Source organism: Salvia splendens, chromosome 19 (genome assembly GCF_004379255.2).
Source record: "Salvia splendens isolate huo1 chromosome 19, SspV2, whole genome shotgun sequence".
NCBI classification, from domain to species: Eukaryota; Viridiplantae; Streptophyta; class Magnoliopsida; order Lamiales; family Lamiaceae; genus Salvia; species Salvia splendens.
Genome location: NC_056050.1, coordinates 877,356 through 899,894, shown reverse-complemented (window position 1 = coordinate 899,894; position 22,539 = coordinate 877,356). Strand labels below are relative to the sequence as shown.

General features: G+C 37.3%; 3 protein-coding genes and 1 pseudogene across 6 annotated transcripts; 2 read left to right on the top strand and 2 right to left on the bottom strand.

Moving 5' to 3' along the window:
• Positions 1-1,513: 1,513 nt before the first annotated feature.
• LOC121780086 lies at positions 1,514-4,807 on the top strand (annotated as a pseudogene).
• Positions 4,808-4,902: 95 nt separating this feature from the next.
• On the bottom strand, positions 4,903-7,561 carry LOC121779604 (protein SENSITIVE TO PROTON RHIZOTOXICITY 1-like). 3 transcript variants are annotated; one of them, XM_042176945.1, is made up of 2 exons: positions 7,406-7,561; positions 4,903-6,507 (listed from the first exon to the last, which is right to left on the bottom strand). In XM_042176945.1, the coding sequence occupies exon 2, from the start codon at positions 6,470-6,472 to the stop codon at positions 5,012-5,014; it is 1,461 nt and encodes a 486-aa protein (XP_042032879.1). In that variant the 5' UTR covers positions 6,473-6,507; positions 7,406-7,561; the 3' UTR covers positions 4,903-5,011. The 3 variants fall into 3 exon arrangements, with proteins under 3 accessions (XP_042032879.1, XP_042032877.1, XP_042032880.1); XM_042176943.1 differs by having other exon boundaries at positions 4,903-6,842; positions 7,406-7,475; XM_042176946.1 differs by lacking the exon at positions 7,406-7,561 and adding an exon at positions 6,804-6,822.
• A 2,455-nt stretch (positions 7,562-10,016) lies between these two features.
• LOC121778169 (dihydrolipoyllysine-residue acetyltransferase component 5 of pyruvate dehydrogenase complex, chloroplastic-like) lies at positions 10,017-12,926 on the top strand. Its single transcript, XM_042175468.1, has 6 exons — positions 10,017-11,024; positions 11,678-11,869; positions 11,976-12,063; positions 12,144-12,214; positions 12,327-12,410; positions 12,493-12,926. The coding sequence occupies exons 1-6, from the start codon at positions 10,176-10,178 to the stop codon at positions 12,595-12,597; spliced, it is 1,389 nt and encodes a 462-aa protein (XP_042031402.1). The 5' UTR covers positions 10,017-10,175; the 3' UTR covers positions 12,598-12,926.
• Positions 12,927-16,514: 3,588 nt separating this feature from the next.
• LOC121779343 (beta-amyrin 6-beta-monooxygenase-like) lies at positions 16,515-20,304 on the bottom strand. 2 transcript variants are annotated; one of them, XM_042176670.1, is made up of 3 exons: positions 19,840-20,304; positions 18,965-19,243; positions 16,515-17,921 (listed from the first exon to the last, which is right to left on the bottom strand). In XM_042176670.1, the coding sequence occupies exons 1-3, from the start codon at positions 19,880-19,882 to the stop codon at positions 17,794-17,796; spliced, it is 450 nt and encodes a 149-aa protein (XP_042032604.1). In that variant the 5' UTR covers positions 19,883-20,304; the 3' UTR covers positions 16,515-17,793. The 2 variants fall into 2 exon arrangements, with proteins under 2 accessions (XP_042032604.1, XP_042032603.1); XM_042176669.1 differs by having other exon boundaries at positions 18,965-20,304.
• Positions 20,305-22,539: the final 2,235 nt, after the last annotated feature.

Here is a 22,539-nt window from a genome sequence, read left to right as displayed (position 1 = left end):
TATTTTTATATTTATAATAGAATGTGAGGGAAAGAGTTAGTGGAACGTGAGATTCATTACCAAAAGTAGTAAAAAGTAAGGGTGTCAATTATTTGGGGACGAACGAAAAAAGAAATTGGTGTCAGTTAATGTGGGGTCTACTACAAAAAATAGTAAAAGTGAAAGGTGACAAATTTTTAGGGACGGACCAAAATGGAAATAAGTGACAAATTTTCATGGATGGAGTGAATACTATTATAAAGTTAATACTCCTTCTGTCTCTTAAATTTTATCACATTTTGATTGTGCACAAATTTTAATAAATGTAATGAAAAGTGAATTGAAAAAGTTAGTGAAATGTGGATCTTAGTTTTAAATATTAGTTTTATAATAAAATATAAATAAAAATGAATTAGTAGAAGGTGAGGTCCACTGTCAAGTGTGACCACAAGGCATCGGCAACATACAATTACCATTACTTGAGATGTTGGTTTCTGTTACGAATGGTCGATGATAATCGTTTCTTTTTAGTTGTTCTTTGTCAGTGAGTCGAGTATGTTATAAGCTCCTTCATGGGTTTTTCTTTGTTTGGTTCTTTTCTCATGTTGTAATTATTAAACTAAGCAGGGATGTATCACGCAAAAGACTATGATCACTTGATACAAATCTTTCTTTTCTCCCGAATTCTAGACTACTACCACCTACACGACTACGTCCCACAATAAGAGTTACGCTTTTCTATTTTCATATGTCCTTATATAAGAGTCTTATTTTACTTTTACTAAATGAAAAGTAGGCCAATTTATTATAAAAATAACTTATATAAATTAGATTAATAATTAATATATATTGCCTTATAGTAATTTATGTACATTTATCAACACTTTTTGTTTTATACCCCACAAACATTCAATTACACATTCAGCTTTGTAACTAGCTGCGTCAAACTTTTTTATTACATTGTCCAAATATACATAAGCTGTTTTGGCACGAAATTTACGAACATGGACTATCACGAATATAAGAAAATTGAAGAGCACAAATTATTAAAATCAATAAAAATTAAATGAAAGTTCACTTTTGTTTTGTTTTTTTTCCTATTGTTTGCTAAAAATCCATGAATAAATTTCTTACTTCAACTAGACATAAATTTTAAGAAATATATAGGAAAAAATGAATAAAATATGAGTAAGATGAATTAGTGAAATGTGTGGTCTATTTAAAAATAGTTAAAACAAAATGAGATATATAAATATGAGTATAATGAATTATTGAAATGTGTGATCTAATATATATTAAAAATAATAAAAGTAAAATAAGATATTTAATATATTTTTCACAATTTTCGTAAAACCATAGTAGAGATTATTCTTACATATATTCAACATTTCTTAAAGGATGTTTATCAATTTAAGAAATAAAATTAAATTATACATATAAAAATACCAAAATTTTATAACTATAATTGCAGTCAAAGGAATCATAATTTCCTACGGTAACCATTTTCAAATTCCCTATATATAAAACCCCATTTCCCCTCAAAACCCCCCATTTTTTTCACTCAGCTTCCTTCACTCTCTACAATGGCGGAGAATCAAGAACAAGTGGGGAGCCAGAGGAGAGGCAAATCCCGGTTTTCACAGTCATAAAGAACGACTGCATACTGAAGAATATCTTCGTGTTGGATAAACCTCCTCCGATTTCTTCATCTTCTTCAGGGGAAATTTCCGGTCAGAAACCGGAAATTGAAGAGGTATTGCTGGTGGGGAGGCACCCCGATTGCAATATCAAGCTGGATCACCCGAGTATCAGCAGATTCCATCTCCGCATTCACTCGAAGCCTGATCTCTTTTTGTCACCGATTTATCATCGAGTAAACCTCCACTGCGTGTTTTTGTGTGTGAAACTGATTAACTGTTTGTGTAATTTGACGGGATTAAGTTTTTTTTCACACTTATCTGGAAACCCTTTAGTTGAATTGCAACATTTTGCATCAGGGTATGAGTTCTTGATCGTAATGCTCTGTTTTTTTTGGGGGAAAAGTTAGGGATTTCGATTTGATTGAAAAATTTAGGTGGAAAAGGTTATTTGTGTGCTAAACTAGAATTTAGGCCATAATCTTGTTGTGTGTATGTGTGCGTGTGTGTGTTCTTAATCTTGATTAATTCTGGGTTTTTGTGGGTAAACACTTGAATTGAAAGCCCAAAATTCTTCTTGATAAATGTAGGGATTCCAATTGGATGGTGTGTGTGTGTAGGTTTCCTAATCTCTATAGAAACAATCTAACACTACAGTTTGTGAATTGATATGATGGTTGTGTTAATCTAAATTACAATGTGGATGAATGCTTGATTGATGCATTGGGTTTACTCTGTATTCTTTATTGAATTGTTTCTTTTCTTGAATCAGTCCACGGGACTTGCATTTCTGGGAAAAGAATCGAGCCGGGGGTCAAAATGGAGCTAGTTCCAGGCGACATGCTGAAGCTCGGGGAGTCAAGTAGATTGTACAGACTTGACTGGGTTCCGATCAGCTTTGCTTATGAGGTAAACGACCCGTTTGTACCTCAGCTGGATGCGTTGGACATTGTCGATGAAAACACACAAGGAGCAGATCAGGTAGCTTAAAAGTCTGCTTTAAATAGTTGTATCTGATTATACTGATTCGGTATCTGATTTTCAGGATGAGAATCATATGTCTCGTGAAAATGAATTGGGCCGGGATCTAACTGACGAAATAGAAGCTATAAGGTGGCAATCCTCGGAGGAGGATCTAGGTTTGTCCGTGCAAGAAACGGCTGCAGAAGTAGAGAACACTCTCTCACCTGAAATGTTCAATGACGAAAATGAAGTGTCTGAGATGTTCAATGATGAGAATGAAATATCCGGTAGTCAGCTGTTGTCGTTGGGTGCATCATTTTCTGGTGACGAAGAAGCAGAAGAAGAGGTGAGGGATCATGTAATATGGTTGGGTTTAGGGATATGGGTTTTTGTAAATGTCAAGATTTAATCTTTTTGCATTCTGTGTTTTGATTTTCAGGATAATGAAGGGAATGGTCTAGGTGAAACCATGGAGGATCAGCCATTATGTGACGAGGCAACAACGCCTCCACGGCCAGAAGATGAAGTGGAGGTTGTCAGTTCGTCTGAGATATGCAACGATGAAAATGAATTCTACAGCAGTCAGCAAGGCTGCATTCCATTAGCAGAAATCGTGGAGGCTTCTGAGATCAACTCGGAGAAAAGGTTAGGTATGAAGGCGTCAAGATCAGAACCAGCAGAAGCAAGGAGGCCTGTACGAGCATTCATATGAGCGCGCAGGTCAGATCACTTCTTGTTGAAGATCGCGTGAATAAACCAATGGTGAAAGATCAATGTGGTGCTAGTACGGGTAAGGATGAAGAGAACTTCACCCCGAACAAGGAGAACGCCTCCCCCGGTTCCTGTCTAGTTGGATCCTTGGGATCGAAATTCGACCAGGCTTTGAAGAGCGAATCAGTCTCATACAATGAAAGTTTCACTTCAGACAAGGAGAACATGACTCGGAACAGCCACCTGCTTAAGTCCATCAAGAATGTCGGGAGCTCTCAAGAAGTTAGGCGTCCGAACTTGCACAAACCTTCACCCTTGAAGATAGATAGTCGTGTTATTCTACAGGAACTTAAATCAGCTTCCGAAAGCCATTGTGTTTTCAAGGCAGCAGAAAGGGAACCGTTCCTTCCGCTGCCTGTGGTTTCCAGCGGTGATGATAAGTCCACACCGATACCTCCAGTTCGTGAATGCACAGAGAGAGAAGGAAGATGTGCCGATTACACCAAAGCGAGTGGGAACAGGTGGATTATTGTAGTAGACACTGGTTGTCTGCTGAACAAGAAGTCGAGGAGAGAGCTGCAGCTGTTGAGAGGTCTCCGAGGGACTTCGTTGGTCATTCCAAGAATCGGTATGATTTGATCCAGCATTCTCCTTTGTAAAAATTAAACTTTTTTTCGATTTAGATGAGTTATGCATTTTTCTTCTGAATCTCACTTTTGAGGGAGCTCGACTGCATGGTGAAGCGCGCTAGTTTCCTATCAAGAATGACGGAGGCTTCTTCTGCGCTGCAACGGATCGAAGAATGCATGGCTTCAACAACGTTTTGGATTCACGTGCAGAGCTCAGCAGAGGAGAGCAGGCTCATTCCACCAACTCCGCCTGCTGCTGCCTCGGCGCGCTGGTTAAGCGAGGAGAAAGGTGCATTCCCTGTCGGCTCAGTCCCCTTCTCTCCCTATACTCTGCAAGAAATCGTCACTCCAACCGCTGCAGACCACATCCTCGAATCTGCTCTCTTCTTCAAGCAAGCCATGGACGGGAAACTTGTCCTTCTCAGTAATGATGTCACTTTAAAGATCAAAGCCATGGCCGAGGTAAGCGCATCTCTTTCCATATACAGTTACTTTAAAACAGTCGTTCGAGCTTGCAAACGTGTCTAACTGATTACGATCTGTTGCAGGGTGTCATCTGCGAGACAGCAAGAGAATTTCGCACCAGTCTTGTCAACCCTTTCTCAGCGAGGTTCTTGTATTCCAACAGCTCTCCAAGAGGGCCGACTTGGACTTGCGTGGATGATACAGAACTTAAGAAGAAATACTACCCGAGCCCCACGAAGAAGGCCACAAGATCGGGAGACGGAGCTAAAGGTTTGAAGCTGATACTGCTGCACAACTCCAATTTCAGACAGATGAGAGCTTAGGCTGTTGAGAATTAATGCCCTAAATTTGAGTGCTTCTCAATTGCTCAATGTATGGTACTATATTTTGGTAATAGATATAATCAAATGGAAGTTTTAATTTGATCTGTTGTCACAAAGCAATTATCATACATATAATTACAAGAATCTGCAAAATTATGAATTTAAATCCTTTTCTCCTTGATGAAAAGAGCAGAATTGGTAGATCACAATGGAAATGATGCTATAGAAAGATTTATTTGATGTCAAAGAAATAATACATTGATACACATTACTTAAAGCTACGGTAACAGAGAATGAGAACGCCTCATTCACGATCGTTTGGAGCGGCGTACCTTCCATTCTTCGGAGAGTAGTCGCCAGAACCAGAGAGAAAGAACGAGAAGGAGCTCTCTGCGTCCTCAAATAGAGGTCGGGGGAATTCTTGAAATCCGGCCATGCTACTCGTGTCAAAACCCAACGGCGAGAAATAGTTTGATGGGTCGTCACTGGACCTTTCTACCTCCATTAAACCTTGACACGAGTTGAAGTCCAGTTGTTCGACTTTGTTTGTTGCTTCACTCTTGCTTTGCCCTTGATCGGACGGCCTGGCCCCTTCGTGAGGGATGGCCGGGGTGTGGCCTTGAAAGAGGGCAATGTGGCCGAAGAGCTTATCCTTCCTAGAGAAGGTCGTACCACACGAGCAAAGCCACTTGTCTCTCCCACAATGCTTCTCGTGCGTTTTCAGATCTGCAATGACTGAGAATTTCTTCGTGTGGCAGCGGCTGCAGGTGTAGTTCTTGTCGCAGTGGGTTCTCTTGTAGTGGTTCTTCACGCACAAGATCGTCTTAAGAGGCAAAAACTTCTTGTGATCCTTGTTGCGCTTGCAGCCGACGCAAGGGCAGGAGTACCTCTTGATGAAGATTGGATCCGAGCTCGATTCCTTATGGGGCTTGGCTAGAGCTGCCGGAGTCTTGTACTCGTCGCCATGGCCTCTCATGTGCATCCGCAGATTGGCGTCTCTCTTGAACCCCTTCCCGCAGATTGTGCAGAAATGGGTGTGAGGCGCGAGAATCTCCTCCTTCTCGAGCTGCAGGATTTCATACGAGCCGGGAGGGAGATTCTCTCCTTCTTCAGCATCGTCATCGCTCTTCATATCATGATCCTCAGAAACGCCCGTTGGATCATGGCGATCCTCAATCTTGTTATGGACAATATTATCAGTAACTCCGGCTAATTGAGTCGCGATACCACCAAATTGCCCGAGCTGGCTAGCCAAACTCTCGGAGTTCTTCAAAGACGGGAGAAGACTCCCTGCAGTGGATATCAGCTGAACTATAATCGAGGTGAGATCAGCCGTGATAAGCTGCTGTTGCTGAACCAAGATCTCGTCTGCTTGGTTCATAGCTTGGCCTCTGCGCCCGACAACTAACTGGACCAAATCCTGAAGCTGATGAATCTTCTTCTCCAAAAAAGAGAGATTGTTCAGCATGGCGCTCGGATCCCAACTCTGCATATTACCCGACTCATGAGCCTCGGGTATCTGCTTACCATGAAGATCCTTCTTTTGCCTCTGGCTATCAACGTCAGACGCAAATGACCCTTCGAAACCAGAAAATTGTTGGTCGGAGGTCCTTACAACACAGCCATTGAATGAGGATTCTTCCCACTTCGGGTGATGTCTATTAAAATCTGTGAAAGGTCGGTTATTTGAATCCGTGTTGAGTGATTCATGACCCGATGAAGACTTTGCCCACGTTTCTGCACATAGCCTCTCGTCCGGGTCCATATTAAGCTTAGAATTCGCAATGTCAGATACTAAAACTGCAATCATAGGGTAGGAAAGGTGCAAAAGCTTTAGCAGAAGTCAGGTGATAAACAAACCAAAAACCAACACGACGATGAATAGAATACACGACAAGCACGCCTCAACGACTTTCCACATCCAAAACAGCATGAATTTCAAGCCTTTCAAAGATGCAGATCCTCACTCATCTATTCATCAAACAAACCACTAGTTGGAAGCAAATAGATTTCAAATTGATGGGGAACGACAAGAACGAGAAGAGCTTCGAGAAAAACTAATAATCTCTACATAGTGAAGGGTGTTATCCACAAACCAAATCTTGCATCTTCTACAATCTTTGGCAAATTATCCCCTATTAGAATCAAAATGACCTAAAATCAGCTCCCTCAACAAGACCAGATAAAGAGAGAGTAAATCATTCTGCTAAATCTAAATAATGTTCTAACAATTTGTAATTAGGAACTTATATTACTTATTCAATCATTGATTTCTACTCCCAAGCTATAAGATAAACACCAATAAAAGTAAATTTGCTTTAACTTAATAGCACCTTTCCATCTATTCATACATCCATAACTAAGAGGAAATTAAGAATCTCTGTTTTTCATTGTTTCTTTCTCAACTACAATAAATCCCAAATCACCAAACAAAACAGAGAAAAAGAGATTACTTATATTCATTCTCTAAATAAGAAAAAGATTACTTTTTTTTAGTTCCCAACATTCTCAGAGAACTCAGAGTCACATCCTAATTCCTTTTTCGATCAAATCAGGGGATTCAGCTCAGAGCAAAGCAATTCAAGAATCAAAGCTAACAAATCAAGAATAAATGAATTAAAAGCATATAATCAAGAACCCAAAAGGAGTAGCAGTGATTCAACAAAATCAAGACAGCAAAAAATAGATAGAAACTCACCAGATTAAAGAGAAGGCAGATGCAATTTGAGAAAGGTCTTTTCTAAGTTGGAAGTCAATCCATATATATCACCATCTCAACTCTCACCATGAATGTCAATTATATACTTCATTTCGTGCACAAATTTTTATATTTTTTGGCTCAATAAATTAATACACCATTTATTTATTTATTTTTACCACTTTTTGGGCGATGTAAATCGATTATAAATTTAGCATTTTGGATATTTATTCTATAATTGTAATTGGTTGGACTCATTATTTAGTAAAATATCCGGACTATTGATTTTTTTCTGAAATCGAAATTGAGAATCTTTACTCTGTTTAACTATTTGCTTGCTTCATTTAATTAATCTGTTCACACTTTGCCTTAGTTTTTAGTGTAATTTGGTGTATTAAAAAGTGGAATTATTGCGATCTTGACTTTGAGTTGGGAGTGGGTATCTTCCAACCAACCTGGATGCTTCTCTAAAATCTCACTCTCTCTATAAATTTGACATTAAAGTTATTTGAAGACCGTGTCATGGCAGATTTAGAGCAAAATAAAATTTTATCCTTTGACAGTTCCAATGATAAATTTAAATCAAATTGCATACATTAACCTAGAATTAATAAATTGAAATTACTGGGATATGGTTGACACAGTTACAAAATATGAAGTAAATTTACTAAATTTAAAAAATTAAAATAGAAATGATAAAATCACTAAAAAGTTAAGGTAAATTTGGTCATTAATCCTTAAAAGAAAATTAAACACAGCTTGTATTAAGCAATAAAAGCATGTATTAGAATAATAGGTTGATGCCAAAAATTCAAATGAATGGGAACGGTGATGCTTAAAAGAGTTGCGATGAACAAAAGTATCCAAAAACTAAAGCATTACCAAAAAAAAATACTATTGTTTGGCACCAATGCATATAAAATTTCTAGCTTCATCTTGTAACCACATAATTTTAAAAAAAATAGGATTCACATTCCAATTTTTTAACAATTTAAATTGTTTTTTTTTCATATTACAGTACTACGCAAACTTTCAAACTAATATAGTACTATCTATCATTACAAGTTTAGTTACTCTATCGGCTAAATCTTTATTTTAACAAGTTCATAGTATTACATGAGAAAATGTATTCTATTTTTCGAAGGTAAAAAGAAATATTCTGTCGGTGGATAAGATTTCATCAAGAATATCGAAAACCCCTTTCGAGATTTTATTTTCATTCCAAACGGAATAAAAATCAAAATGAAAGTGCCACTTTGGAGTTTTCATATGCATGTTTATTTATTTATTTATCTACATGCGTTTTATTGATTTTCAAAGCAACCCAATTAAAATCACATTATATTAAGTAAGTGGGGAGTCATGTGGTGCCACATTTTTCGTAATAGACAATAAATATGAGAAATTGATATTTTAAATAAATTTGAATTTGGTTTGACAAATCCAATTAGGAATTGTATACTCTGATACGTCTTTTATTTCATGTTCCTTGCTGGGCCAGTGGGCCTGCTTGGTGGGCTTGAATTCGTCATTTTCTCGTGTCATGATCAATTCTTTTAAGTTGAATATTAAAATGTGTCATCACAGTTTAGTCACTTTTGAGTGAAACAATTTTTTTTGTTTGACCACGGGTGTTCCGAATCCGTCTTCAGCGCAATCAGATTAATCTTGTTCGACCAGGTGGTGGGGTTTGAACCCTTTGAGTGAAACATTTTTGATAATTAGGAGTACTATATCTAATTGAATTTTATAAGTTTATGAAACTAGTATATCAAGCCTACTTTGAATTAGTCAAACCTAAATGAGATTCATAAGCATATTTGAAAATAGCCCTTACTATGCCTTTCTAGAGAAGGTCTTTTCATCTTCTATGTTTGTAATCAAACATTCTTTTGTTTACACAAAAAAAATTCACCACTTCTTGAGTGAGGTATTTGTTAACGCAAAATAAAAACTAAACATGATTTATAAAATTAATCATATGATTAAAGCTATGAAATGAAAAACATTCATAATCCTCAAACTTATGGAAAAAAATAATATTTAATAGAAATATAAAATATTATTTATAAATACAAAAGTGCTTAGAAACATTAACACTGAGTAATCAGCCGGTTCGGTTAATAATCGAATTAATTTTTCGATTAACCAACTAAAAAATTACAATAAAATAGGACAAGAAAACACTCATAGTTCCCATGGTGGAGGTGCAACTTTGTACATTTAAATGTTACAAATGTTTCAAATTTTGCTCTAATTTCTCAATTACTACATCAATTGTGTATTGGAGTTTCATTTCATCAACTCATTAATGCTCATGGAATACTCTTGTAGAGCACCAAGAATCGAATTGGAGACCATAGTCTAAATTAGAAACTAACATGATCATTACCTAATGTTTTTATTGGTTATTCGATTATAAATATGAATAGTTCATATGCTCTAACCAAAAAGTTAAAGTTAGGTAAACCATAATCCACTTCACACTCAACCTACAATTTGGTATTAATTCGAAACTAAAATATAAATGAACAAAATTAATTAAATTGCAATTGAAAAATAAAAAAATGAACACACAGTTTACACACTCTCTTCATTATTTCTTGACAAAACCGGTAAAGTTAGTTGAGCTTAGGAAGATCCGCCTCCTTTCCTTCGATGGATTCAAGAAAAATACCCTCTTTTTTTTCCTTCTTCACAACAAATACTCTAACACCCATTTCATCAAACACATTCTCTGCCTTCTCCCCAATTCTCTCTCACTAAAACCATGGCTCATTCCCACCTTCTCCACACTTCCTTCGTCCCCAATGCTCGCCCCGCCCTCCGGCGCCGCCTCGGCGGCGCCGCCCACCTCCCCCGGAAGCCCCATCTGATTCAATCCAAGATCCGCGAAATCTTCATGCCGGCGCTCAGCTCCACGATGACGGAGGGAAAGATCGTGTCTTGGGTCAAATCGGAGGGGGATAAGCTGGCTAAGGGCGAATCAGTCGTCGTGGTTGAGTCCGACAAGGCGGATATGGACGTGGAGTCGTTTTACGATGGGTACTTGGCCGCCATTGTCGTCGACGAGGGTCTCTCAGCAGCGGTTGGATCCACCATCGCTTTCCTCGCCGAGACCGAGGAAGAAATCGCCCTCGCCCAATCGAAAAAGTCGTCTTCTCCCGCCACTTCATCGGCCTCCGCCGCTGCTGGCAGAAATGATGCCCCGAAGGTGCTGCCGAGCCCAGTTGCTGCTGCTGTAGCTAGTGTCAGCAGCAATTCGGCTGCGGTGGGGTCGGCTGTGCATCCAGCATCTAAAGGGGGGAAGAGGGTGGTGGCGTCGCCTTACGCGAAGAAGCTGGCGAAGGATTTGGGGGAGGATTTGAAGGGAATTGTTGGGAGCGGACCAAATGGGAGAGTGGTGGCTAAGGATGTGGAGGCTGCTTTGGCTACTGTGAATGTTGGTGCCAGGGCTGCTGCGGTGGCTACATCGAGTGGCGTGGAGTTGGGCTCCGTGGTGCCATTCACGACGATGCAGAGTGCTGTGAGTAGAAACATGGTTGAGAGCTTGGCCGTGCCAACATTCAGAGTGGGGTATACTTTCACAACAGATGCTCTTGATGCTTTATACAAGAAGGTAATGATGTTTCATTTGATTGCTTAGTTTTTCATTTTCTCGGTGAAGTACTATTAAAGTTTCGATTTTGTGGAGGTTTTAGATCATTTCTATGTGAATAGGAGCTTAACTCAGTTCGTAAATTGAATAAGAGGAACAGCCGAAGAGGTATTCGGAAGTTTAGTAGGAGTACTTGAGAAAATGTATGATGAATTGCTTAGACGTTTATATAGACGGTATAAAACATGATCTCATTTGCAGTTTTATTGAAGAAATGAGTTTCAGTGTTACGATAATTTTGCAGTTCTTTTGACCTAGACAAAATTGGTTTGGGAATGGATCGAATTGGTGTTGTTTCAATAGGTTTGCTTCTAAGGAATGCTTGTCTTTTCAGTTTTCGATGGATTAGATATCTGTAGAAGTTAGTATAAGACTGAGAAGTTATATAGACGATATAAGACAGGATCTCATTTGCTTATATTGAAGAAACGAGTTTTATGAAAATGACACACGAGGGAATATTTTGCAGTTTTTTGCAGCATAGACAAAACTGGTTTGGGAATTGATCAAATTGGTGTAATTTCAATAGGGTTTGCTTCTAAGAAATGCTTGTTTTCTCGGTTTTGTGGATCAGATTGTTTGGCTTGTCGTAATATTTCCCGATTCCTTTTCAGATCAAGTCTAAAGGAGTGACCATGACAGCGTTGCTAGCCAAGGCAACGGCACTTGCTCTGGTCCAACACCCTGTTGTGAACTCCAGCTGCAGAGACGGCAAGAGCTTTACGTATAACAGTCATATCAACATTGCAGTAGCAGTAGCCATAGACGGTGGTTTGATCACACCAGTACTTCAAGATGCTGACAAGGTCCATAATACTCTCTCGTCTTTTATCAAGTTTCCTGGACATTTTTTTGTGTTGGCTGCCTTCTTTCACTTTTACTCATCCTTTTCGCTGTCCCCTTTTGTCTTAGATTGATATTTATTCATTATCAAGAAAGTGGAAGGAGTTGGTTGATAAGGCACGAGCGAAGCAGCTCCAGCCCCAAGAATATAATTCGGGTAACTTGTTAACCTCATTGCTTGAAATCCGCTTGTTGCAGTTGATTTACGCTTACCATCGTTGTCTCATTGCTTCACAGGCACTTTCACACTGTCTAACCTCGGAATGTTTGGCGTGGATCGTTTTGATGCCATATTGCCACCGGGAACTGTAAGCTTTTTATACATAAATTGAGAAAGAATTATTGTGTTGCCAGCAGAAATATCATTTTGGTGTGCCGCCCGTCTTATGAAATAACGAACCATATATTTGATTTCCATAGGGTGGAATCATGGCTGTCGGAGCTTCTGAACCGTCTCTTGTTGGTACAAAGGATGGCCGGATCGGACTGAAAACTCAGATGCAGGTAAGATCACTCTCGTGATATCCGGTCATATTGAAACTTTACATGTGATTAACCTAAACTACGAACTTCTCGACTCTCATAGGTAAATGTAACAGCAGATCATCGCGTGATATATGGTGCTGATCTGGCAGCCTTCTTGCAAACCCTGGCCAAGATAATCGAGAACCCTAAAGACCTAACGCTGTAGATTTTTCGTATCATGGGAGATTAAAGATTCCGTTCTAGTATCACCTCGTCCAGTTAAACTACAAGGATGCCCTCACTCAAGATGAGGATGCCTTCGAACAAGAGGACCCGAGCCATTGATACACAACGATGACATCGTGTGCACCAGGTAGTGTGGCATACATTTTTTTAGTGAGAGGTCTTTTCATTGTTTGGATAGTTTTGATCTTGAAGCAATGAGTTTAATAATTTGGGCTCTATGGTTCACTTGTTCTTAGGTATATATGCTGTGGTTGTTAGAATTTTGATTAAAATTATCCAATTGTAAGAATTAGAAATCACAAAATACTATTCCCTATTTAGACCCAAACAGTTGAATGATTTGGAAGATGTGAAGAAAAATATGATCAACCAAAGAAATATTAGTATAAAGTTGTATTATTTCAAATCGGATATGACATCAAGAAGATGGGAAGTCCAACATCAAGAAAAATATGATCAACCACTAATTTATATGTTAGCTATGCGTTTCTCAAAGTTGATTAATAACCAAAGAAATTAAACCACAACTTATATACATTCATCAATATCATAAACAACCAAAAAAACTTTGACACGCCCACTTTTATTTATTTTGGAATGTCCACAGAAATTTATCAATTTATGTGGAAAGACACTACCCTACAATATATTTCCTTCAAAACTTATTTACATCCCATTATATTAAGTAATTAAAAACATGGCAAGCCCTTAAGTAAAGTGAAGCAACAAACATAAAAAAAAGGCAAATTGATTGAAACAAGTAATTAAAATAAACTAATAACTAGGAGTACTAAAATACTATTACACCATCTCCATCAAATATGTTGATATTCATATCACGAATGAAGCTACAAAAAATCAGATTTGGTCATTGCAGGCTGATATTGGCAAAGGGGTTTTTCTCTATGAAATCCATAGTCACAAATCATAATGAACTATAGGGCATTTGCTACGACTCCCGCCACGTTATCATTCCCCTCTTTTTCTGTCTCAGAACACAACTCTAAAGCACGAAACCCTATTCATGTCACGGTGTGCCATCGCGACGCCACAACGGAGGGGGCTGCTGGCCGCTCCACCTCCCCCTCCCCCTCCCAACTCCATTGCAAACGCTCTTACATTTTCAGTAGCGAAAGACTTGAGAGAAAGAAAGCTCGGGGTGTAAAGCCTCATCTGGTAGTAAATCTTTTCGTCTGAATCAATATCTTCGTCAACTTGTCGAACAGTTTTAGTATTGCTGGAGTAGTGTAATAGCTGACCCGTTCTACGTGACATGAACATATCACCATTTCTGAAAACATCAATGGGGTCAAGTTGTCTTAAACTTCCCCAAACATTATCCCCGAGCATGCTTAACTCTTTCGTCCAAGATTTCTCATCTCCATATTCCTTCATCACCCATATATGAAACACCAGATTCCAACTGTCGCATGCACATAGGCAGCCCCTTAAACTAGATATGCTCCTTTCTTTGTAACTATCATCACAAGGAGGACCCGAAAAGGTACTAAAAGATTCTGTTTCAACATCAAGACGAGAAATTTGTGTGGGGATTGAAGCGCCCGTACTTTCCAACCACCAATGAAGATTTCCGCAAAAGAGTGCCATCACTGCATTTCCAGCAAAATGTTGAAACTCGTCACATTTGCTGATTCATCTCCACAGTCCAGTGCCAAGAGTGTATACTTGGCACTCAGATTCACTATAATATTGATGCGGAGGAGGTGTTTGTAGCGGTCTTTCTTCGGAAATCCTAACCACCTTGTATTGGCCACTCAATCTGCTGACTCCAAATCCGTAAATCTCCCATCTAGGTATCTGGGAAGGCTGGTTAGGACAAGGAAGCCTGATATACTCACGAGTGACAGGATTGCACACGACACGATCAACTTTGTTTTCCAAAAATATCAAACCATTGACGGAACAATGAATTAGCATGCAAAAAGGGATTTCTAAGAAGAAGACTATATTCAAAAGATGCCAATCACAGTTGAGATCAACGAGCCCATCCACGATTTTGTGTGTCTCTGATTTCAAATTCAATTTTAATTTATGAATACGTATAAAGAGGCATGGGACGGATTTAGAAAGATGGGACTTGACAAACTCAGGTGTAGTGAGCAGATCGAGCCATGACTTACAAACACACTTGCCACTCTTAGTGGTACAAACATCGAGTCGTGAGAGGATATCTAATATGATTTCTGATGGTAGATATTGGAACAAATCTTCCCCTATTTTGGATTTTGCCGTCTTCTTCATTGTACACTAGAAAAAAATAGTGGTAATTACAAAATTGATTTTAGGGCTAATAAGCTAAAACCCTAACTCAAGACACGAAAATAAATTCATCACATTTAGTACGGCAAGAAACAAACACCGTTTTACTAAGAAATTCGAAAAACAAAAACATATTACCAATTAAAACAGAGAGATACGAAAAAAAAGAAGCTAATAGCAATGTCTCAACTTGTAGGATAATGCGGCGGCAAAGATGGCAGTATTCGAAATATGATGAAACTTAGGTTTACCAAAAATATACTCCATTTATTATTGCAATCCCTCTTCCTAGGGTTATCAATTTAGCCCGAAACTGATCAGCCCGTATATCGTAACTCGATAAAATTAGAGTGTGTAATTTTATAACCTGAATATAAAATTGTATAATTCAAGCCTACCTATTTGGGTTGGCGGATTAAACGGGCTGGCACAACTGAGTTGCGATTTAACCCGTGTTGCACTTTTAACTAAAAATAATATATAAATAAATAGGGTATATGTGTCTTAATTCCCTCCCATTTATCATTCTCATGCGTTTCTTTTTTTTCTTTATTCAATAATTTGCAGATCATGACGAACACCGAACACACCAGAAGACTGTTACTGCGTTGTGGATGTCGTCTACGCTTTGGAAAGGTAGGGACGAACATTCTACCGGCTACGGCTTCAAAGTATTTATTTTATTTTATTTTATTTTATTTTAATTAATTGTAGATTAACATTCTAATTGACTTTATTTTAATTTTATTAATTGGTTAATGGGAATTGACTTTTCTTACGGCACCGTAAAAAAAGGACAATTTTGGTGACGTTTTCGTTGGTGAGAAAATAATCGAAATACTTTTAAATATTGAAAATCTAACATGTCGGATCGTTGATTAGTTTCGAATTGTCTTCAATTTTCTCATTGGCTCAAGCCAAAACTACAAGAGAACACGGTTTGGAATGAAAATGCACAATAAAAGAAAATTACAACGACAAGTATTGACGGATAGACTACAAAGGAACTTAAGAGAATGAAGTATTTGGGGACGGGAGGAGTACTATACAAAAATATTTCAATAAATAGACTATTCATAAGTAAAGTGAAGCAACAAACATATAAAAATAAAAGGCATACTTATTAAAACAAGGAGTAGTAATATACAAATTATAGTCTATGATCAATCACTTTCATCATTATATGATATTTTGGAATGTCCACATAAATTAATTAATTTCTGTTTATAGACACTACCCTACAATATATTTCCTTCAAAACTTATTTACATCCCATTATATAAAAAATCATGCCAAGCCCTAAGTTGAAGCAACAAACATGAAAAAAGGAAAGGAATAATGATTAAATCAAGTAATTAATAAACTAATAACTAAAACTCAAATACTATTACACCATTCTCCATCAAATATATTGCTTTTCATATCATGAAAGAAAGCTACAAAAATCAGACATATATGGTCATTGGAGGATGATATTGTCAAGGCAAAACAAAAGTGCACAATTTCATTACATGATATAACTAGATTTTTCTCTAAGAAATCCATAGTAATAAATCAGAATGAACTTACCCTTTCGTTAGCAAAAGTCTTGAGAGAAATAAAGCTCGGGGTGTAAAGCCTCACCTCGCACATAAGGTTGTTGTGTGAATCAATTAGATCATCGTCATCAACTTGTCGAACAGTTTTCGTGTTGCTGGAGTAGTATAACGGCCTAGCCTTTCTACGTGACACGAACATATCCCCGTTCTTGAAAACTTCAATAGGGTCAAGTTGTTTTAAACTACCCCTAATATTATCTTTTAGAATGCTAAACTCCTTTATCCAAGATTTCTCGTCTCCATATTCCTTCATCGCCCATATATCAATCACCAGATTTGAATTGTCACATACACATAGGAAACCGCATAAAGTAGATAGGCACCTTTCTTTGCAACATTATCCCTAGGAGGACCGGAAATGGTACTAAAAGATTCTGTTTCAAGATCAAGACGAGAAATTTGTGTAGGGGATAAAGCGCCCATACTTATCCGCCACCAATGAAGATTTCCGCGAAAGAGTGGCATTAATGACATTTCCACAAGAAGTTCAAACCGGCAAAATTTTCCGATTCTTCTCCACAATCTCGTTCCAAAGGTGTATACTAGGCACTCAGCTTCATCAGAAAATAAATGCGGCGGAATTTGTAATTGTATCGCTATTTGTGATGAAATCCTAACCACCTTGTATTCGCCACTCAATCTGCTCCCTCCAAATCCATAAATCTCCCATCTAGGTATGCGCAAAGTTTGCCTAGGACAAGGAAGCTTGATATACTCGCGAGTGATTGGATTGCACACGACACGATCCATGTCGTTTTTCAAAAATATCAAATCATTGATTGAGCAATGAATTAGCATTCGAAAAGGGAGGTCCAAGACGAAGACTGTATTCAAACGATGTCAATCGCGGTTGAGTTTGAGCTTATTCCCAATTTTTTTGGATTTACGCGTACGTATAACGAGGCATGGGAGAGATTTAGAAAGATGAGACTTAACAAACTCGGGCTAGTGAGCAAATCGAGCCATGGCTTACAAACACACTTGCCCCTCGTAGCAGTGCGAGCATCGAGCCGTGAGAGGATATCTAATAGGATTTCTGATGGTAGATTTAGCAACAAGTCTTCCCCTATTTCGGATTTTTCTACATTCTTCATTTCTGACTAGGAAAAAAAAAGCGGTAATTTCAAAATTGATTTTAGGGCTAAGCTAAAACCCTAACTCACTTGACGAAAAATTAATTCCACAAATTCAGTACGGCAAGAAAAAAAAATAGATATATTCAACTGCTGAGCAAAACAAGCAACAATTTACTAAGAAATTTCGAAAAACAAAAACATATTACCAAGAAATTAACAGAGTTAGAAACTGATAGATGAAAAAAAAAGGTTACTGTAATGATTCACCTTGTAGGACAATGCGGTGGCGACGGCAGATGTAGACAATGGCGGCGAAGATGGCTGCAGTCGGAGAAGGTAGGTATTCGTCCCTGCTTGCGTTGAAATGTAATGAAACTTCAAAAATTTTCCAATTGAAGTACTTATTTCGATTTTTTTCAATTTAAATGAGAACATTCATTATTTTTTTATTTTTATTTATAAAATCTATGCATCTATATTTGTACATTTATAAAAAAAATTAGGAGTTATTTACAATATTGTCATTTTAAGTTAAAAATTCTCTATCCGTCCCACAATAAGAGTCATATTTCAGATAAAAATAATAAGTATGTCTCACATTCCACCAACTTATTTTACTCATATTTTACATTTACTAACGTACTCCAATTCAATTTTTTTATATTTCTTAAAACTCTGTGCCCAAATTAAATAGGACTTTTATTGTGAGACTGGAGAAAGTATAATCTATACATACATAAAAGCAAAGTTTTAAAGTAGATAACGATATTATTTCTTAACAAAATTGAGAAAATAAAAAGATTTTATTTATTTTTATGATAATTAGGGGTAGTGAAAGTGAATTTTTTTAAGATAATAACAGTATTATTATGGATTTATAAAAAATATTATTTCTATGGTTTGAGGGAATTTGGGACGAAGAGATGATGCTATTTTTCTATATAATTTAGAGAGTACTCCCTCTTTCCCATTAAAAATGAAACATTTATCTTTTTGGGTTGTTCAATTAAAATGAAACATTTTCCTTTTTGGATTGTCCCATTAAAAATGAAACGTTCAAAAAACCTCAATTTTATGCAAAAACATAATTAATGTGCCTCGTGACATTTTCTTGTGACTAATTCACTGACAACAAATTACGTCACACGAGGCATAAATTAAACCTTTTGCAATCTTTGGTAGTTTATTTTTAAAAAAGCGCAACTTAGTTGTTAAAATGCTTTTTATCAAATAATTTGAGAGTTCGAGTACCGATTAATAATGAGAAATCATTGATATCATTTTAAAATAAAAAGAACTAACCCTAATTAATGTTCCAAGTTCAAACTAGGAAGTTATCATAGGACAAACCTTAACTAATCAATTTAGTAGTATAGTGTAACACCAAAGGTACCTTTGAAAACCCGATCATAAATGTGTGGAAGCTCGGCAAGATAATACAAGACAATAGTGATCAATGAAGAGAGTTCATGCTCGGCGCCAATAAGCAAACCAAGAATCACATTAACAACCATTCCATCACTCATACATTCCCCATCTTCATTAGTTGCCACCACCATCTTCGACAGCAAATCCTCTCCCTTGATCATCTCCCTCCTCCTCTCCCCCACGATCCTCATCAGCTCGCGGCGCACCACTCTCCCTCCTTCCATTGCGCGGTTCATGGCGGTCCCTGGCAAGTTTACCGGCAAAGACAGAATCCCTTTAGTCATAAGAGAAAAGTTTTCCGAGAAATCGCTCACATTCTCCCAATCCTCTTTGCCCATGAACACTCTACACGCCAACGAGAGGGCGTATTTCTTGGCCGATGGAAGAGCCTCCACCACTGAGCTACCCGTTGGCAAGTAAAAACAAAAAATAACATATAACTTTCCCATGTCAGTATTCAAAAGAAAACTGAAACCACTATATAAGTCTCATGGTCCTCTCCTCCTATCAGTAATTAGTTTTAGGATGGACACCATGGAATTCTATCATGATATCAAAGTGAATCGCCGACTGTAGACCAAAACTAACTGATCCAGCAATATACCTAGATTGAAAACAAAAAAAAAAAGAAAAAATGCCCAAACAGTATATCTGAGCTTTAAACATGGGCCAGTGGTCCTACCAATCAGAAAAAAAAGTCCAATCCCTCCAAGGTTTACCTTGAAGGGTCTAAGGGGAGTGTTTGGCAAGTAAAAACAAAAAAATAAGATATAACTATCCCACATCAGTGTTAACAGTAAACTGAAACTACTATATAAGTCTCATGATTTCTATCACTACCTCTCCATTCGGTTTCAAGATGCTCACGAGCTAACGAGTCCATCACTGGGACGTACTGCTTCAAGGCGTCCGGCTTGAGGATGTCGTATTGGAAGTTGTGGAAGTTGGCCTTTGGTTCTTGATGTTTGGTTGCATCAAGACCTTGTTACATGGCCTTTCTCAATGAGGGAGGGGCCCATCTTGCAAAAAGTGTGTTTTGGTTCTTGAAGATGAACTTGTTGCCTTGTGCACCGCATAGGACCGCCATTTTCTCTCCCAACAGCGAGGTTTTGAACACGTCTTGGGAGTATTTCTGCATTCGGTCTCTCACTAGTTTCTGAGAGCCTAATGTGGTGAGCTCCATGTTTTCCCCGAGAAACGGCCAACCCATGGATCCTGGAGGAGGGTTTTTCTCCCTTTTCCGAATGGAAAAGACGAGGTAGAAAGAAAGAGGAAGAAGAAGGAGGAAGAAGATAAGGAATTAAGGTATCCATGCTAATGCAGCAATGTTGAGAATATATGGTAATTACGGATTTACAAGAAGGTAACTATATAGAAATGAAATGCTTCAAGATTTTGTTGTGATAGCAAGTGAAAGCCACAATATTTGACTATCAAAGTTGACATATGATGGTGAATAGTAGTTACAACAAATATTGATAAAGTTTGAAGAATTGGAGCTATGCTTTATGAGTTTTTGTACCACAAATGAAGAAGTGTGTGGCTGAGGAAAAACAGGAGAGAGTTGGTGAAGCATTTTGACAAAGAAAGTGTGTGGCTGAGGAAAAACAGGAGAGAGTTGGTGAAGCATTTTGACAAAGAAAAGTGAAGAAACTCAGTTTTCTATTTTACTTTCAATTGTGTTTTCCATATTTAATTTAATGAAGGGAGAATTTTGTAAGCTACTATACATATTACATACTACAATGGATGATTGTGGTTTTACGTCTTACTTGTGAGGTATCTCAATGTGCACGGTTAGCCCTACTTGAGTTGCAGGGCTAATGAGTTGGAATTTTATCGGGATAAAAAGTTTCCAACCATAATTTGAAATATTTGGAGTCAAGGTTGGCTATAATCTAAACATTAATACTAAAATTAATGTGTATATAATTATCATGTATGTATGGATCCTGTTATTGTAATCTATATGAAAAGTATTAAAGATATTGTTATATGACACACATGAACTCAAACAAGTTAAATATTAACATTAGATACGAACGACTTTTCATAAATATCTTCAGTTTTCGAATACTTTATCAAATAAGTATGCTTTAAAATAAAATATAAACAAATGACAATGAATTATAAAGTAGTAAAATTAATAATATTTCTTATGATGAACTTGAATTTTTCAATTTTTTCTTACCTATTAATATGTTATATTAATAAAAACAATACATATACTCCCCCCCCCCCTCCCCTCTCCTCTCATAAAGATATACACTTTTTATTAATATGTTATATTAATAAAAACAATACATATACTCCCCCCCCTCCCCTCTCCTCTCATAAAGATATACACTTTTGGGACAACAGAAGTTTTAATACACAATGATAAAGTAAGAGACAGATAGAAAAAAAAAGTTCGTAGAATACTGTTAGTGGGACAATAGGGCTTACCAAATAGAGAGAAAAGATTACCAAAAATAGATGTCTGCTATTTTCATGGGACGTACCAGAATGGAAAGAGTGTCTATTTTTATGGAACAGAGGAGTATATACTTAGTATAAATTGGATGGTTAATTTAATTTAATTTTTATTCAGTTATTATTTTTCATCATAATCACCATTATAGTATAGAACCAGTTATCAAATAAGGTAGAAGAATAGGCAATAGTTGCACCTAGGACCAAATTCACTAGGTCCTGGATTAGCCTTAATTACTCAAGTTGTGGGCAGATTGATGTGGGCTAATCGGTTGGATTTTCATTGGGCGAGAAATCCAACGCTAACCATCTAAATTTAACTATTTATTCAGATCAACACGTGGGTTTCAGACAACACTGACATCCCTAGCTACAAGTATTGTTTCTTAAGTAAGTGATATGGTAAAAAGTGAAGTAGGACTTGTCTAATAGACTAGATCAATTATTCGGTGCACCATATCATATTACACAACATCGTGATACATATTTTTTCATCCTACACCGATGGCAGCATTGGCAAAGTAAAATGACCATTCATAGTGTGACAAAAGTTGGGTTAGAGGTTCGAGTTACTACGTGATGAATGGCGAGTCGTTATTGATCCTCTTTATAATAATAATAATAATAAATCCTAAGTAGTTTTATTACACCTCTACATGACAAAAACAAGTTATAAATGCAAAAAAAATTGAGTAGCCGTCGGTTGAACTGAACCTTTCACACATAATCAACCACCGCCACACTCCCTTTCTCACCTCTTTATTACAAACTCATGGCCACCAAAAACCATCTAGACTTCACTTTCCCTTCCATCGTTTAAGAGAAGTGAGGATCGGTTGTTTGAGAGAAAAGGAGCATACAATTTATGGGAAGAAAATGAACATTCTTGCATGTGTTCATCAAAAAGCTTTGAAGAAGGTGTTTCTCATGCATAATTCGTAGTGTGGAATAAATAGTTATTTCAATGATAAGCTTGATTTTAATTGTTTAGATAACCTCGAATTTTTTTTTCTTTTGTTTTTGTTATGGGATAGGGAAGAAAGAGCAAAGGAATGAAGAAAAGAATTT